Source organism: Protopterus annectens, chromosome 8.part0 (assembly GCF_019279795.1).
Source record: "Protopterus annectens isolate FY-2018-M chromosome 8.part0, PAN1.0, whole genome shotgun sequence".
Classification (NCBI taxonomy): domain Eukaryota; kingdom Metazoa; phylum Chordata; order Ceratodontiformes; family Protopteridae; genus Protopterus; species Protopterus annectens.
The window spans coordinates 156,339,688-156,359,517 of record NC_056741.1 but is presented as its reverse complement, the minus strand read 5'-3'; the positions used below and the strand labels follow the sequence as shown (position 1 = coordinate 156,359,517).

Below are 19,830 nucleotides of genomic sequence, written 5' to 3'. Positions count from 1 at the left end.
AATCTCAGCAAAGATGACCTCACTGGTTGTTATCTTCTATAGTAAAGCATCAGTAGTGCGATTTCCAAGTGTGTTCCAGCATGGACTTATTTCATGAAGCAAATGTTTCCCTTGTAATTCTGCAACAGTGTGTTCTTCCAAGTTTAACCTCATCATGATGTACATCAATGACTAGTGGAACCATTTGCTGGACTACAGAGGTGGGAGACTCATGCACAGACATACACAGAGGTGGGAGACCAGTGGTTAGCCCTAAGCATAAATGGATACAGTAATTTCCCACATTCAGCAAATTTCTGAGAGGAGGATTCAAAGGATTCAAAACCAGTATGTCCAAGGGAGAAGTATATATATATATATATATATATATATATATATATATATATATATATATATATAATATATTTGGAATATATTGTACAGACTATGAAGAAAAAGTTGGAGCATAAACCAAGAGGTTTCATCACACCTCCTCCTGGGATAACAAACCATCCAAAAAACATTCATGCTCTTCATAGGTAGGTACTAGGCTATTGGCCCTAGGGCCTATATAAGCTTAGTCAAAAAAATGTACCCTGGCTTTCGCTACCCAAGAAAATTATTTTCCTGTGCCCCTGTCGAGCAGAGCCACAGAAGTGATCCCCGGGGTGAACTTCCCATTTCCCATCCAATCATCAAGATTTTTCCATTTCCCATCCAATCATCAAGATTTTTCTTGAAGAGTGCTAATGAGGAGCTCTGTTTGATATAGATAGGTAGCCTGTTCCAGAGTATGAGAAGTCTCTGGGACAGAAATCTATTCCTCCAGCATGTTCTATTTATTGTGGTGACAAGGTTTAGGTCCCTTGAGCATGTAGCTCAGAGGGATTGGGATTTCTTTAAGTGGAGCATGTCCAACAGCTCTGGGTTTGACATAGCTTTGTATGTTAGGCAGAGATCGCCCCTGAGTAGGCGATATGCAACGGAGTAAAGCTGTAGTTTTTTGAGACGGTCTGCGTAGGGCATCTGTTTTGAGGCCAGTAATCCTCTTTGTGAGGTATTTCTGTGATCTTTCCAGTTGTAGATGTCTTGTGAGGTACATACCAAAAGGGGCATTGTACTCTATAATGGGTCTAATGAGTGATGAGTAGAGGGGAAGAATGACCTCTTTTATTTCTGGATGAGAATCCTTTTGTGATGAGATGAGCCACGTAGAAGGATTTCCTGACCACTGTGGCGATGTGATTATCAAAGGATAGACTACTGCCCACCTGTGTCCCAAGGCCTCATCACATTTTCGGCATTAGACTACCAGCGCTGTGGTAGTTCATGGGTACAGAGTTTTTACCAAAGGGGATGACCATATACTTTTTGGCATTGAGCTTCAGGCCATGGCTTTGACACCAGGTGTCTCAGTGAAGCCCTTTTGTAGTTTGTCCACATCGTTAGGAGTTTTGATTATGGCACCTAGTTTGCAGTCATCTGCGAACTTTGTTAGCCAAAGACCTTCTGTGTTAGAAGTAGATACCAAACAGGAGAGGACACAGGACTGAACCCTGTGGTACTCCATTTGTCACCAGTCTGAAGTCGGATTTGGAATCCGCTACTTTCACAGTGTGGGTTCTGTCCATGAGCCAGTTGGCAAACCATCTTGTGACATAGGGATTTATATTTAATGAGCTTATTTATAATTCAAGAGTGGGGAATGGTGTTGAAAGCCTTGGCAAGATCTAGATAAGCTATGTGAACCATTTTACCCTCATCTATGGCTTTGGTGACTGCTTCAAAGAAGTCAATCAGGTTTAGGAGACATGATCTGCCTTTTACAAATCCAAACTGGGTAGGGTCCAGAGTTTAGAGATTACCAATGCCTTTGTTTAGGAGTTCCATGATATGTTCCATGGCCTTGCAGACCAGGCTCGTCAGGCAAATGGGGCGGTAGTTCCCAGGGTCCATCGTGGCTCCACCTTTGTGGAGTGGGATAACCGTCATGGTGCGCCATTCAGTGGGTACATGGATATTGTCAGGTCCCATGGATGCTCTGTTCTTGGCTTTGGAGAGTGTTTTTTACTTGTGCAGCCCTGATTATAGGAACTTTGCATTCTTCCAGTATAGAGATGGGCTCTCTAGGGGGTGAGAGGGGGGTAAAGTTAGCACCGAACCTATCTGCTAGGATGTTGGCAATATCAGTTGGTTCTGTATATTTAGCACCATTGTGCTGTAACTCAGAGCAGATCTGAGTGTTACCACTGAGATTCTTGACATAGCTATAGAATGCTTTGTGCTTGTCTTTAGAGTTGGTGGCAATTTTGTTTTCGTAACTAGCTTTTGGAGGATTTTATGAGGGATCTCAGCTTCTTATGAGGTTGACCAGGGAGTTCCTCCAGTCATGGGATTTTACTCTTTTGCAACAGTTTCTTTCTTCTGTTGTAGAGTTTATGGCAGAGGACCACCAGATTGGCTTCCTTTTTTTGGAGGATAACATCTTGGTTCTAATAGGGATAGCATGATCCATGCACTCGTGTAAGTGCTTATAAAGTGCATTTGGGTAGGATTCAGCAGTCATACCTCTATTGTCCATCTGCATGGGTGTCGTGAAGTTTGCCACCAAGTGTGAAGTTGGCTTTGGAGAAGTTTTTTACGATGATTTCCCTAATTGGGGGTGGGGGTGGGATGTGGATGTCTAGGCTATTAGCTTGAGGTCGATCTGACCAACGAGGAATTGACCTCTGGTGTGGAACACTGGTTTCCCATGTTGGCAATGACCAGGTCTAGGATATTGCTCTTCAGCTAGAATCACAGGTATGCAGATGTTGTGTAGCACAGTGGGCATTGCTTTCTGGTCAAGTTGTTCTAGAAGCATGCAGAAAATCTCCTAACCCCAGCTAGATGGCAGCCATGATCCAGGACTCCCATCTTCCTTTTCTCAGTGTCCAAAGAAACCAGGGTTTTTGAGAAACAAATTGGCCAACTGAGGAGAAAAGCTGGATATATGTGGTCTGGTTAGAACGTGATTAGTTGTTCTTTATTTTTATTCTTGTCCATGGTGCCACTAAACATTTAGCCAGTACCAATGCTTCCCATTCATTCTCTATCACTGAGGCAAGAGCCGTGTGTGGTGTGGCAGTCATCTAGGCAGCTGTCAGTGGGGTTTTTCCGGACTTAAACCCTTCACCAATGGCTGACATGAGAGAACGTGTTACAGACATGAGAGAACGTGTTACATATTTCCTTTTAGGTGTGCACTTTCCTATCCATACCCAATGAAGGTCATTACATAGAAAGAACGTGACAGAGCTAAGCACACATTAGCCAGTAGTGCTGCATGCAGTACACATCTGTCTCCAGGAGGTGTCAGTGTTTCAACAGGACATACTATCAGCCTACCACCAGGATGGAAAAGTCAGTGCTGGTTATTTACTCCCACCCTCTCCTGCAAGGCCTCTCCAATGTCCAAGCTTCTATTTGTGGTTCACCCCTAATACAGAGTGTTAATTATAGAATCAGTTCTTCTTTGCACCTCAGTACAATGACAGAAAGTGTTATACATTAAAAGGTAATTTATTCAATAGTTGGAGAAAAGACCCAACACTGAAAAGTCCAGCAAAGGTGGTGGTGGGTTTGTGTATGGGCACCAGAAGACTGGGATCTGAGTGAATAGGATGAAGAAGAAAATGTAATTTGATAGCTGGCTGTGGAGATGGAATTTGCTTTAGTGAAGGTTATTCCCAATTGCATCTAGCTACTACAAAGCTATATAACAGGGAGGTTATAGGTTGTCTTAAGGGGTATAGTGCTGGTTAAGAGGATCACAAGAGAATGATCAACTTATGAGGAGTTCTTAGAAGTAAAAAAAAATGGAAGCTACTAAGGGCTGTTATGTGAAGGGTATAGTTATCTTAAACATTGACATGTTTATTGCTTAGAATATTGTGCCTTAGAAGTAAGTAAACATGTTAATTTATAGACATATCAGAAGCATTTACTCAGTCTTTAACATAAATGAAATAGGTCACAAGCATCAACTATGTTCTGGTACATATTACATGACTTGGCATCAGAAAATTAATTTGCAAGTAATAAATTAGGACTCCATCCATCCATAATTCCATTAATCCATCCACTACCCTGTTTCTGATCTTTTTTGCACACGGGGTTGGGGTGGCACTTACACAGTGACTGTCATCTAGAGTCAATAGAGTCAAGGTTCACAAGAAACAATGTCTGAAATGTAATAATCATAGATGAGGTGAACCTGTTGGATAATGCAATGATTTGTAGAATATAGTCCATCTACTGTAAAGTAATTTGAGATGAGACCTTTGCGATCTCTCTTCTCTAGAATTCAGTGCACAATAGTAATCTATAGATGGATTGGGGTGATGCAAATAAATCATGGAATGACCAAAATCATATGATTTACCTTACTTTTCTGTACGACTGCCAGATGACTGTGAAATGAAAAAGTAATGAGCTGATAAACTGGTAAGTAGGGGCCATAAGACTGAATAGTTTACAACAGTTTGTTACCTGAAGGGAGTCGCTCTCTTTTTCCAGAGACCATTTACGGGCCTGCTGTTCCTTCTTCAATTTTGTTCTCCGATTCTGAAACCAGGTTTTTACCTTTGAAAGAAGCAGAATTAGAACTAGTTGATAAATGACAAAATAAACTCTAAAAAAAGTGGGGTTATTTTTCTACACACTTATTAATTGGGTAGGTGGGCTGGTCAGTCCAAAGATCTTTTTCAGCCATAGTCAGCGTTACAAGCAGATGCAAACACTACAGGAAATGATTATACTAGATGGTTCTATTACACACATCATGCAAACATCACCTCTAAGTGAGCATATTCAGAGAGACATATGTACAAGCAAGACAGCAAAAAGGTTAGTTTGTGGTGTGGCATTTGAAACCGTTATTAAAGCATTACAATGCATACTCTCCAAGGCAGGCCAGAAAATTTGCTGGAATCTGTGGGCTTTACTGTGGTAAGCTTGGCTGAAGAAAATAAGTGCATTAAGCCAGAAGTTCCCAGAATCTGCTTAGTTTTTCAGACAGATTTAACCTAGGAGGAGCTCGGAGGCCATTGTTTAATTTGAAAAATACCTAACTCTGCATAGACTGCCCAGAAATTACAAAAAATAAATAAATAAATAAAAAAGAAAAAGAAAGTTTGAAGAACTTTTACTGACACTGTTCCCTGTGTTCATAGAAATGTTAGTGGTCTCCCAGCAGTATTGGTACCTAACCCAAGAATGTGCCATGAATTCCAACTACCATATATACATGACAGACAAGAGCAAGTATCTGCCTAAGACTAATTGCCAGGTTTGAAAAAAAAAAAAAAATAAATAACTAAATTTAAAATTTACTCATTTCTTAAATATGCAAAAGTCTAAACATTATTAATCAGTAGTTACAAAAGTATACAACTTTGTATAAAATTACCCTTTTTCTAGAATTTGTATTAAGGCGAGTCATTCAGTGCATGTAAAAATGTAGTTTTTCCTTTAAAGACTTTCAAATACTAGATTGTACTTTTTCTTTCCCTGTTTTGAATAACTTTCCATCTATAGCCTTGGAAATGTGCTCAGAGCACAAAAGTACATTAGCATAATTATTTTGTACAAAGATTGTGTGTATCAGAAGACATACATTAGGGCCACTAAAGGGTAAAACATGTGAGTGAGTATTAAGTCATGGAGAAATCACCTCACCGATCAAATACCTGAAACAAAATACCAAAATTACAAACTTCAATCATCTTTTGTAGGGAGCCCCTTGCACCCCCATGTGGGGGACAAGACCTCACATCCCTGGAAATTATTCACACCAACACCATGGATGCACAAATATGAAGAATAAAGCAATCAGTGCTGAAGCACATCAAAGCCAAAGTGAAAGTGATTTTCTATGGAAAACCATCATCAGGGGGTTTGTGACCCAGGCTCTTGACTCTGAGGAAATATGAACTTGGCAACATGTAGAAAAAAATAATTTTATACAGGATATGTAGGCTTGTTCAGGTCTTGAAAATGAAAAGGCTCCATCAAAAAAGAAAGGGTATTTATTGCTCATGCATGTATGCAAAAGTAGGGTCTATATTATATCATCGAACGCTTAAAAAAGCGAATGCTGATTGATCGATCTACTTAGTGAAAGCTTAACTGTCAGATCAGCGATTTTTTTCCCAGGGGAGAAAAAATAAATAAATAAATATTCGCTGATCCAAAACACATACACACAACACAAGCACACCAAACAAACATAAATCCACACACATACACCTAAAATCTGATACCTAACCCTACACTATGCACACACCACTAACTACCCACTTACCTTAACCCAAACCCTAAGGTCCGTCACTATCGCACACTCACCTTACTCGCTCCCTAACCCTAACTCACTTAAATCTGCCCTAACCCTCATGTCCACTCAATCGCACACACACCTAACCCGAGCCCTAACCCTAACTCACCTAAATCACACTAACACTCACATACACACAATCGCACACTTACCTGAATCCGACCAGTAACTTTCCACCATAACACTGAAAATACTGAAGCAACAGAAATGGACAACCAAATTCTTTCCCTAGGAAAAAATTCGAGTTTCTGCTGCTTCGATATTTTGCAGTTTCGCAAAAATAAGTTTGATCAATCAGCGTTCGCTTTTTTAAGCATTCGAGGATATAATATAGACCCTAAAAGTAAAGGTGTAGATGGTACCTAGCCTTGAAATAAAATATAATTCAAGTAAGACCTTGAATGAACCGATGTTGGACAGGTTTTTCATTTGGCTTTCAAATGCACTTTGCTGATGGACTGTGGACACTGTTTGACCATGCTTAAACTGGACAAATGTGCAGATTAGCAACTCAAACAAGTTTACACAATATATGTAAAGCAAGGTTGTGAGTCTGAGATGATTCTCTTCACATTAGGGATCCTAGCTTGCTCTGCTCAACATATCTGCTACGTGCAGCTCCTTGAGATTATTCTTCTGTAGATTAAATAGAATCATCTGCAATATAGGAGATGCCTTGTACAAAGACATTCTAAATATACATCAGTTGTCTTTTAGCACAGACATATAATGGAATTTCTCACATCCATAAATTATTGTTAACATTCGTCTCCAGTTCAATATCTATAAAACTTTTCACTTGCAGACAACTAATCTGTACTCTTGTAGGAGCACAGTTGCTATGCCATTTGTACTGGCATCTATTTGCAACAGAACTGTCCTGTTCACATCATATTATTCTAATTCTGGGGCATTTTGGTCTAGCGTTTTGAAGATTCTGAAACTCCTTCTTGGTCATAGTTCCATTCCTACATTGCTCTAACAATACTAGTAGAGATTTAGATCTCATATATATTGGGTATAATCTTTGCAATTTACTGCACCATTCCTGGAAACATCTGTAAAGCTTTCTTGTTTTCTGGCCTTGAAATATGCATACCTGTTCTAGGCTTTTCCTTTATCAGGTAAACACACTGATGACCAAGTAGGACCCATATATTTCAGCCTTGTACCACTATGTGCTCTTATCTATCTTGAAAGTGTGCGGTATTAATAAATTTAGCAGCTGCATTAGTCTGTCATGTTATTCTTGTACAGGATAACACACTAAGACATCAGCTATATTTACAGCATCCTCTAAGCCTTCAATTACCTGTGCAACAGATTTTTGGAACACTTTTGGTGCTCATGAAATCCCAAGTGGTAATCTGTTTGTAAAGCCTTTGGAGTGGAGGAGAAATAGTAAGTCAAATGGGATTGGGTATTTCATGGTTCAAAGTATGAGACAAAGGTCACTTTACAGCAACCTGTAGGCTGCAGAGTACAAGAAGAGTCACGCAAACCTAAGCAGCTATGAACCAAGAAATCTGTTTATTTTAGACTGCACTTGGGCATATCTCTATGCTCACAACATAAACATAGATCTCTATGCTCACAACAAAAACATAGAAAAAATATATTTCCTGTCACAATATCCTAGCCATTACAAAATGCTATAGTAACAGGTCAAGCTTCATCCATCCATTCACATTTTCACCATATGCACATGGGTTAAGTCAAGCTTGGCAACATCTTAAAGAGTGTATAGTTCAACAACTAGGGTCCCCAAAGAAAACTTCACTGTTTGTTATGAATCTGTGGATGAACACCTCTAGTTTAGAGAACAAAAACATTGCTCATGAGTAAGAATGAGTTTGAGAACTTCCAAAAGCCATCATCTTTTTTTGTATTTATACTCCTCTCATTTATCGTGTCCATCACATGTGAGGAAGATGTTCATTTAATCTACTGCAACTTGCATGTGACAAAACACATGTAATTCAGCTCATTCTACATATAGCCAAAATATTGTTGTTATGCCTTACTATTAACATCCATCTGCTGCTCATCTGTTTTGCTGTACTGGTTACCAATGTCACCTCATTGGCTGCTCTTCACCCGAACAAGTCAGTAAACATATAACACTGAATACAAAATGTAAAGCCTATATGGTCTTCTCTTACTAATGAAGTATCATTTGCTACCATAGTACAATATTTGTAGTAAGTGCTAGTTAACTCAGATTGATTGTCTCTACCAAGTGACTCCCTGCAGGAGCAAAACAAATTGCATGAATGCCTGGCAAGTACAGAAGGGTAATTTAGTATGAGGTTGTTCGACTGGCACTTCCTATATATATGGAATAAATAAATTACACATGTTTATACTGAAATGTTGATAGAAAGATGAGGGCATGCAAAGGCATTGCCAAGCATACTCTATGCACATCACATCATATGTTAAGATGTGTAAGAATTTAATTTAAAATAAATCGTCATGTATACTATTATATTTATTTATTTTCCTCAGAATGCTTGATTAACTATTGCCCCCGCAATGTACTATCATAGGTGTTATCTTGAGATGTGAAAATATATGCTGTACAGAAACTTACACTGTCCAGAGTGGGAGGCATTTTTTCTGGAAGTCATGTACAATTCCAAAAATTAGAGCTATGCTCCATAAGATCTACATTTATTACTCTGTCTGGAAAAAGTTGTGTATATGGAGACAGAGCCATCCCCGGTGATACTGTGCCTAAATAAAAACAGCACTAGTATTTTATTAGCAGCTCCTGTAAATGACAGAAGTACTTAGTTCAACTTTACCGATTTCCATTTTTTTTTTTGTTCCATCTTGATCCGCTTCTGATGAAGACAAATTTAAGTAACAGAGAAAATGATTTGGGCTATGCATTGGGCCCTCACTTGATTCACACGTTTGAGAAAATACAAGGCTGATCAAAAGTAGAACAAACAAAATTGCAAGGTAACTAGAGAACATCAGAATGCTATTTAAAGCCTTCTTCCACTAAGGATCTTAAGAATGAACACAGAGGAAATGCCTACCGTTTTGTAATCCAGATTCTGCATCTTGGCAATTTTCTGTATTTGGCAAGAGTTCAGATATTGACGATCTTGGAAATGTTTTTCTAAAGCTTGACGCTGTTCTACTGTAAAAAATGTTCTGATTCTGGTCTTTCGAGGTTTGATTGTTTCTTTGTATTTCTCATATACGTGGGTACAATGGGGCTGACTTTCACATGTCATAGCCACGGCACTTTCATTGTCACCAGCATGGCTAAAATCCAAGTGGAGCATGTTGTCTCCTTTGGTCTGTAGATCATCATACTCTGCAGAGAAAAAAAATGCATCTAAAACCAGAGCTACAACACTTCTGATTCACACATCTCTGTCTTCTGTGCTATCTGTACAAATCACTAAAATTCTAACACCACTTATCTCACGTGTAAGGGACAAAATGCTGCACTCTTATTCTTCATAAAGTGCAGAAATCTGCCCTGCTGCTGAAGCAGATACTCATAGTACAAACAGCAAACAAACCATAAATCCTAACAAAAAGTTGATTAGGGGGCTGGCAGAAATTGGACTACACATGCTCTTTAAACACAAGAATGAGAGATAAGGAGATCAGACTCCCTGACAAGAGTCTTGGAAAAGCATATTGTGTATCCCCTGCTTGGCATTCTTCATATCCATGTAATGTAGAATCTGCAAAAACTGAACCATTATGGTCCAGCTTTGAATGAGAGGATGAACAGCTGACCCCTTCCAAGAACAAAAAGGGTATCACTGAAGATTTTAATGCAAGGGATCTTCTGCACATCAGTAGAGATGTTGGAAGTAATGCTGCCGCATCCTTCTGTGTAACCTGTCACATAAAGCCTCTGAGGACTTTTGAACATTTGACCTAGTAACCAAACAAAGCTCTAGCAAGCCATCAAAACTCTAACGCAACAGAGGAGCTTTGGCAGGTTCACTAGCACCTTCACTGGGGTAAGAAAAAGTTGCCTTAACAGAGTTGATTCTAATAAACATTTTTTTTGTGTGTGTGTGTGTGTGTGTGTGTGTGTGTGTGTGTACGAACATAGACTTGTCTGTGGCAATTTTTCTCCTTAGATTCTCTGATCCTAACAAACTCATTAAGTGGCTCAGTAGCTGTTCCAGTAATAGAGCAGATATGAGAAAATTTCCAAGGGAGGCATAAATGTAAGTGCCGGACAGACTGAAGCAACAACAGCTGGTGTTAGAAGACAGGTAGGCACAACTGCCATAACAATAGGGAGAACTGCAAAGTGAAGTGCTGTTCCCTTCATGTCAGTTTTGAAAAGCTGGTGATATACAACACTTGTGAGCAAGGGTCTAGTGATATACAACACTTGTGAGCAAGGGACTGTGTTCCGCACCTAGAAAACAATGGCTCCTATTCTGTTGACTATACACATATCCAGAACTCTAGTGGAATAATTGTTTTTAATATTTATGATGATGGTCTTATGGGACGCTGGCTCATCTGGCACCCTACAGGTCACAAAGGTCTTCTCACGTTTGGCAAACAATGCTAACCTGCTCTGAAAACCAAGCTGAGAAATTCTCCTGGTTTCAGAAATGAATTTTTGTTTTGCACTTCTGCTCTGTCAGCATCTCATAATCCCACACCCCACACCTTACACCCAAGGCAGATGCCCATTGTGCCCCCACCCTAGTCGTCCAAGGTGTTTCTTGGCTAAAAACTCAGTCTCATAATCCCTTCTCATCTCTTTATCAACCACAAATGAAAACTATGCCATTTGCTTCCAGGAAACTAATTAGCCATGAACACCCCTACCTTATGCATTAGGTGAGAGATGTTTAAGGACCCCCCCCCCAAAAAAAAAGGCCTTCTACTCCAAACCTTAGCAAACTGCTTACTACTAGAAATGTAGTAAGTGGCTTGCTAAAGTTAAATCACCACAAACTAGCCGTTTCAGTGCTTCGATCATAAATGCAGCATCACCGCCCTCTTCTGAAGCTGCAATATCCTGGCAGCTTCATAAAACAATTCCAGCATTGCATCATCAGCACCTGCCAAGCTGCACTCACTAATAGCTTGCATCCAGGGAATATGGCCATTTCACCCTCCCCTGGTTATGTCTGATGTACCAGCAGTGTCCATTCTATTTTCCTTGAAATGGATTTTATGGCAGTTTTGCATGGGCATAACCAGTTTTCAGAAGGCCACGGAAAATGTTTATTTCATAAAAATAAAGCAAAGCTATTTTATGAAGGTCATCCCATTTCTCTACCCTCATATATGATATATCTGCACTATTATATTTAACTGTCACAAGTTTACATTTGCCATACCCTTTACATGTCAGTCTGCTATTTCCTTATTATTCAATAAGCCTATTCTCTGGTGAACTCACACTAGGAAATACGGCACAAACCCACAACCCTAGCAGGAGTCAAATCCATTACCCAGACTGTGCAACATTTATTTGTACATTCCTCTACTAATGTTATGCTTTCATAATTTCTTAATACCATAATTACAAAGCTTGTCTAGCAAACTCAACCCACATATGAACCTTACAGGGCAAAACTCCTACTTACAGTCTCACAACAAACATATTCCAATGCAGTGGAAAAGAGACAAACTATTCCTATTCTCTACCTAAAATCACAATAAGATTGCTATATCATATTACACTGCTACAGCCCTTCACAAGATACTGAAATAGCAATGCTCATCTGAAATACAATTATATTAAGAGTTGATGGGATTGAACTGAATCCTGTACCTCAGAACACTCATTCCCCCAAAGACATACATAACAAATATGTGCCCCTGTACCTCAGAACACTCATTCCCCCAAAGACATACATAACAAATATGTGCCTTTTGGTTGTATGGCCACAAGACACCTGGGCTGCTCTGCAGGCACAAACAACATCAGGTGACTCTTGTTTGTCCCTAGAGACTTCAGAGTAGATTCCGTTCACCGATGATGGGCCATGATCCTAATATGAGCTTTTTTTCAGGAAAAAATAACCAGTAAATCCCGATGTTAGACTGCCTGAGAATTGTTGTTCAGCTTGCTTTATTGGGTGTTCTGTGCCTAGAATCGGTTTCAATTTTCAATATATCTTGATGTAGAAGAAATCAATGTTGTTGGTTGCCTTTTGGCTTACCCCGGTAAGGGGTCGCCACAGTGGAACTCCGGTCCGCTAATGATCGGCAGTAGATTTTTTATGAAACGCAGAGGTGCCAGCTCGACGCTCAACCTTTCAACGAAGGCATGCCCATTTACGTATGCATGTCTTTCAAATGCTACCCAACCATGAGGAGGACATACAGACTCCACACAGAAAGCACTCAAGCCCAGTCGAGAATTGAACGAGCGAACTTCTTGCTGTGAGGCAACAATGCTACCGCCGTACCACCACGGCTTACGTAGAAGAAATCAATGTAATGACCAGAAATTACATCTAAAAATCCTGGGTATATTTCATGAAAACAATTTCTTTTTTTTTTTTTTAAATCCAAAAATCAGTGTCCCTGGACGTTATTTATTGGGTCTGACACCAGTGTAAACCTTTCGTAAAAATAAATTACATAATGCAATGTTGCTAATGCTCAAACTTCTCTTTAGTGTAAAGGCTGAACTTCACATAGCAATTGTATACATATATTCATACATTGTTACTAGGCCAATGCCCCTGGAGGGGGGCTTGCTAAACCTGGCCAAGTTTTCCCGAAAGAATAATAATGCCCAACTCTTTCTTTTATCTCTAGGACAAATGACACGGTTTACTATACTAAGTTTGTATTATGTCTTTGTATACAATTTATCTTGTCGCATTATTATAGGTTCATATTAGGCTATCTGCCCTAGGGCATTTATAAGCCTAGCCAGAATGTGTTTGGCTTTCGCCACCCATTTTAAATTTATTTTGCTATGCCCTTTTTCGAGGTTAGTATACTGTGCCTCTGTCTAACAGTGACACAGAAGTGATACCCGGGGTAAACCTACGATCGCCCATCCACTCATCAAGATTCCTCTTGAAGAGAGTCAATGAGGGAATCTGCCTAACCTGGACTGGGATTTTATTCCAGAGTGAAGGGAGCCTCTGGGTTATGAATCTGTCCCTCCAGCATGTCCTATTTATTTCAGTGCTGAGGTTAAAGTCTCGAGCCAGAGCTCGATGGGATTTGGATGTTCTGAGGTGCAGCATGTCCATTAATTCCGGGTTGAACATGGCTTTATACGTCAGGCACAGATCGCCTCTGAACAGGCGGTATGCCACTGAGTAGAGCTGGAGTTTCTTTAACCGGGCAGCATATGGCATCTGTTTGAGCCCTTTGATCCTCTTGGTGAGGTACTTTTGGGGTCTTTCCAGTTGCTGCAGGTGTCTGGTAAGGTACATCCCAAAAGGGGCATTGTAAAGAGGCACGATGACCTCCCCTGATCTATAAAATGTTTTTCTAACCACTTTGGCCACGTGGGTGTCAAATGAGAGATCGTTATCAACTTGGGTCCCCAGGTCCCCAATTACTTCTTCTGTACTTAATGGATTACCACCTATGTGGTAATTTGTGGGCACTTTGTTTTTGCCAAAGGGGATGACTATACACTTTTTGGCATTTAGCTTGAGGCCATGGCTCTGGCACCAGTTGTCTGTTTCTGTGAGGCCCTTTTGGAGGATGCTTGTGTCGGCTGGAGAGTCGATTATGGTGCCCAGTTTGCAGTCATCTGCAAACTTGGTCAGCCACAGTCCTTCCGTGTTGGCCTGTACCTCCGAGAAATATATACCGAACAAGAGAGGTCCCAGGACGGAGCCTTGTGGGACACCACTTGTAACTAGTTTGGAGTCTGACATGGCTCCAGCAATACTAACCATGTGGGTTCTGTCCTTGAGCCAGTTTGCAATCCATCTAGTGACATAGGGGTTTACATTTAAGCTGGTGAGCTTATCTATAATGCCAGAGTTGGGTATTGTATCAAAGGCTTTAGCGAGGTCCAGGTAGGCTGTGTGGACCACCTTCCCCTCGTCAATCGCCTTGGTGACTGTTTCAAAGAAATCAACCAGGATCTGCCCTTAAAGCCAAACTGGGTAGGATCCAGTGACTGTAGGTCCCCAATATCTTTATTTATGAGGTCCATGATGATCCTTTCCATAGCTTTGCAGACTAAGCTAGTCAGGCTTATAGGGTGATAGTTTCCAGGATCCGTTGAGGTCCCAGGACGGAGCCTTGTGGGACACCACTTGTAACTAGTTTGGAGTCTGACATGGCTCCAGCAATACTAACCATGTGGGTTCTGTCCTTGAGCCAGTTTGCAATCCATCTAGTGACATAGGGGTTTACATTTAAGCTGGTGAGCTTATCTATAATGCCCGAGTTGGGTATTGTATCAAAGGCTTTAGCGAGGTCCAGGTAGGCTGTGTGGACCACCTTCCCCTCGTCAATCGCCTTGGTTACTGTTTCAAAGAAATCAACCAGGTTTAAAAGGCAGGATCTGCCCTTAAAGCTGAACTGGGTAGGATCCAGTGACTGTAGGTCCCCAATATCTTTATGAGGTCCATGATGATCCTTTCCATAGCTTTGCAGACTAAGCTAGTCAGGCTTATAGGGTGATAGTTTCCAGGATCCGTTGAGGCACCACCTTTATGGAGAGGGACCACTGTTGCTGTACGCCACTCTTTGGGCACATATCCTGTAGTAAGGCTGAGATTGAACAGTAGTTTTATGTTTGGGTTTAACTCTTCTTGGAGTTCATGTAGGACGCAGCCCGGGACACCGTCTGGTCCAATTGATGCTGTGTTTTTTGCTTTGGAGAGGGCGGCTCTTACCTGAGCATCTGAAATGTCAGGGGGGCAGCACTCTGCTGGGATAGATATTTGCCCTTTTGGTGGGAGATGAAGTTTGCACTGAACCTGTCAGCTAGGATGTTGGCAATGTCTGTGGGTTCAGTGTATTTTTTGTCATTTTGGACTAATTCTGAGCATATCTGGGAATTACCACCCAGGTTCCTAACATAACTAAAGAAAGCCTTGTGATTATCCTTAGTGTCCTGTGCAATTTTTCTCTCAAAGCTGGCCTTAGACAATTTATGAGTGCCCGTAGTTTTTTGCTAATACTGATCAGTGTTGCCTTACCTTTTTGGGATTTTGCTCTATCATTTAGTAGCTTCCTCCTTCTATTGTATAGTTTGTTTATGGCTGGGGTCCACCAGACAGGACGTCTGCCTTTGGAGGATTGGGTCTTGGTTTTATTCAGGATCGCATGATCCATGCATTCCTGAAGGTGTTCATAGAATGCGTTTATAAAGGATTCTGCGGTCTGGGCCGTATTTTCCACAGGCCCGGGGGCTTTGAAGGATTCCACCTCGGTTTTGAGAAGTGTGAAATTTGCTTTAGAGAAGTTTTTCACTGTGGTTTTCTAGGCAGGGGGTGGGGTCGGGATGTGAATATCCAGTGAGATTAGTTTATGGTCTGATCTTACCAGTGAGGGATACACTTCTGGTCTGGAGCATAGAGTCCCCATGTTGGTGATGATCAGGTCCAGTATGTTTTCCCCTCTTGTGGGAGTGGTAACAAGTTGTTCCATAGCATTTGAGTTGATAAATTCTAGAAACCTTTGGGCTAGGTTAATTCTCTGTCTGCAGCGGTCATGTATATATTGTAAAGAAATGCAATGAACTATTATGTACCTACATTTCATTAAATTTATATATGAATTAGCTGTCATGTTAGTTGTTGGGAGCTTTTCTCCCCAGGCCTCTGCTGAAAATGGACCTAGATCAAGTCGGACTAGCCTGGTCAACAAATGTAAAATAAATGTAATTAGGATACTGAGGACCAGGCAATCCTCTGTACATAAGGGACATGGGTGCCAGGCTCATTGCAAATCTACTTCCCATCCACTGGTCTAGGTTACACAAACTGCGTAACAAATGAACTTAGCTTCACATGGATGGGACATTTCTCCTCCCTCAACCTTAATGCTCACATCTGGGGATGTAACCAGTCTGGAGCAATGCCATAATACTAATATACTAAATTTAGTTTCATCTTACAATCTTATCCAAGTGGTTTCTGAATGAACAAGATTTTGTTGTACTTGAAAATTCCACTTTAGATAGCATACTAAACATCCCAGATAAAAAGTGCACTGGATACAGATTCTTTTCAAGGAAATAAGTGACCGCAATCCTACAATTTGTTGTGGATCACTCAGGCACATGAAATCGTTGGGTCAAATTACACATATAAGATCCATCTCAGAATCCTCAAAAAGTTTACAGTTTATAGACTGGAGTTCTGTCTATGAATGCTTGAACCAAAAGACTGTACTTCCATGGTTTTATTATCCCATACCATCAATGTAAGACAGGCTACAGCCAAGCTTATGTGGCAAGAAAGCTGCCCCCAGAGCCTCTGACAAACATAATACATATCTGGACTTCTGAAAAACAGCAAGGCTCAACACCAATGGTGCTAAAGCCAAGTGCCTTTAAGACATGCAAGTCAAGGGGACCCTTCTAATTTGGGCTACCAATCAAAAGTACCCTGGACATATTCTGGATGAAAAGACTTTTCCTTTAATTTTATGTTAAAACGGAAAACTAAAAGTACTATCACAGCTTGTAAAAATTGCGTAGTTTTAACTTTCTCTGTGAAGACTATAGGTAGCAAAACTTTCCCCAAAATAGACATCTAGCACCATACTCAAGGAATTATTGATGAATAAAAGAACAATACTTACCCATCCACCAGAACCACACCCATTGCTTTTCAGCAGTGCTTCACCTACCCCTGCAACTCCCCTAATATTCTCCATTCCCTAAAGTAATACAAGTCAAAGGTACAACACAGAAGTGCATAGGTTCCATCCTACAACATTACATCTTGGCGCTCAGCTTCTTTGTAAACTCTAACATACACTTACGACTTTGTACTTCCTCATTATCCCACTTGCTAAAGTCCCTTCAGTAGGCAGACTTTTACTGCCCCACTGCTTATGTTTTTGCCCTAAATATAGCACAAACCAGATGCGTAATACAGGATACCAGTACTCGGACTGGTTCTAGATTTTCACCTCCTTAATCCAATAGCATGGGAATTGTTTTTAGTTTCTCCCATGGGGCTATGCAGTGGTTCAAGGACTACCACAGTAACAAATCCCTCATCAAAATGTAACTAGGCATCTAAACAAAAACAGAAATGTCAACAGAAGTGATCATGAAGGATCTGTGCTGGGCCCTCTCCCATGATACAGAGGTCACAAATGCCAACAAAAGCCTTAATACCCTCACCACATTCATTTAGGATTATTTTAGCCAATAAGGAATTGGGTTACTTTAACAAACAGATACAGACAAAACTATTATAATAAAGCTGGCATATCTAAACGGTTCAAAATCACCCAACCTGTAACAATCGCAGTCAAGGGGACCGCTCTTCTTTGGGTCACCAATCAACAGATACAGACAAAATTATAATAAAGCTGACATATTTAAATGATTCAAAATCACCCAGTCTGTAGCAATCACAGTCAAGGGGACTGCTCTTGGGTCACCAATCAAAAACATCCCAGACTTATTCTGGATCAAAATATTTTCCTTTAATTTCATGTTGAAATTGAAAGTAACGGCACAGTTGAAATTTGTTTTTATAAAATCAACCCATGGCATTACTTTCTGCAGAGACAAGGTGTGGGACAGCTATAATCGAACATGGCACCCCAATTACAGCAAGCTTTAGTCTCTACACAATAAGAGAATTATTCAGACCACTGAAAAGGTAGGTAAATGGTTACCATTCACAACCAAACATCCATCCTACTTTGCTCTCTCAGCACTCAAATTAATGAAAGGCATTCTCTAGCACTTATAAATGCAATTATTCTTACAGGCCAGTCAAAGGATTTATATTAGGAGGATACCAGTGGTGGCTCCAGGTTCCCCTTATAGATACAGCACAATATGGACACAGTAGCTAGTTAGAGGGATATGTGAAGGCTAAAAAAAAACAGTACTCAGAACTGGGCTCTATTGTACCCTCCCTGCTTCTCACTAACCCCCCCCCCCCAGTTACACCACACAATGCCCTTATCCAGAGTTTCCACCTCATCCTAGCTTCCCCAGAGCATTCAAGTTACTTTTTTTCAACCATTTTCTCCCATTTTGTCTTAATCTTCAACTTGTTCCTGCAACCTTTCAGCACACTAAAACCAATTACTACAGCAATGTAAAAACTGGAGGAAAAAAAATGTATTAAACTTCAGATCTGGGCCTGGGGACATAGCAGCCTCCAAAATCCTTGTGTTTTAGAAGTTGTTCTGAGTTGCTTTAGGTAACATTATTAAGCAAGTAGTACATAATAAAAAACTAAAAGAGACATTCTTAGTATACATAGAATGCATATCAAAGGATCAAATGCATCCACTAAAATGCACTTAATAATCCTATAAATATTTAGTCAAAAGAAATATTTCTTAGATCCTGTCTTAGGGCTGCTAATTCTCCACTTTAATGTATAAACATCTAGATGGCTTAAAGTCAATTGTTCTTCTTTCTACCTAGATGGGCAAGTAGCACTTTGTATATATAAGTTTATTAGTTGTATATTATCTGACTATATGTATTATGCATCACCAGTTATTGTTCCTAGCTTTATCATTGACATTTGTCTTTATTGGTGGTGATACTCTGATATAGGAGAATGAAAATTAATAAAAGTGTTTGAACAAAAAAATATATATATATATTTCTTTAGAACCATTTCTTGATCAATACTGCTACCATGTGGTAATAAAATGTATTACAGACAAAAAATGTATTGCAGCCAAAAGAAAAATAAATAAAAAACAGCAAATATAAATAATTACCTGTTCTGCAAAGAAGCAAATGCAAAGCTGTTAACTTAATACTAATGTTTCATTGAGGCTAGGCATTCTGTCAGCCTGAAATCTTAGATGTCACTGCATCGCATCTCTTGTTTTTTCCTAACAAGTTATCAGCACCCATAACTAAGTGCACCAAAAAAAGCTTCTTACAAAAAAATGACAGTATCGGAATGTCTGTGAATGGTTTGCATCAGATAATGTGTTTATATTATCAGATTAAAGTGTTTAATGTTAGCAAAAAACAACTTTATAAAGTATTTTTATTTACTTACACTGATGTGCTAAATTGGGATGTCCATCGGCTGTAAAAAAAAAAACAGCCCTGTGTGTGATGTTAATTCTAGCAGGACTGACCATGTGAACAAGCCTTTTTCAGTGATTCAATAAGGATGCTATAACAGAAATAATAAATAGTAAGAAATTAATATATACGGGCTTGTAAATATGTAAATAATGATTTTTAAGTTGTGTTAAATAAAGGCGCAGTGGTGCAGAGGTAGCTTTGTCACCTCACAGCAAGAGGTTTTCCGGTTTGCTTCTCAGCTTGAGTGTCTCCTGTGCAGAGTCTGCATGTCCTCCCAGTGTTC

At 40.0% G+C, this 19,830-nt stretch overlaps 1 protein-coding gene across 2 annotated transcripts in view; it reads right to left on the bottom strand.

Annotated features, from left to right (window-relative positions):
* LOC122808684 overlaps positions 1-19,830 on the bottom strand; it is a 91,739-nt gene that overhangs the window by 62,144 nt on the left and 9,765 nt on the right. For both annotated transcript variants that reach the window (XM_044079665.1, XM_044079664.1), the window contains exons 2-3: positions 9,400-9,683; positions 4,510-4,602 (exon numbers count right to left, since the gene is read on the bottom strand). In XM_044079665.1, coding sequence (XP_043935600.1) covers positions 4,510-4,602; positions 9,400-9,683 — 377 coding nt within the window. The remainder of the gene's footprint in view (positions 1-4,509; positions 4,603-9,399; positions 9,684-19,830) is intronic.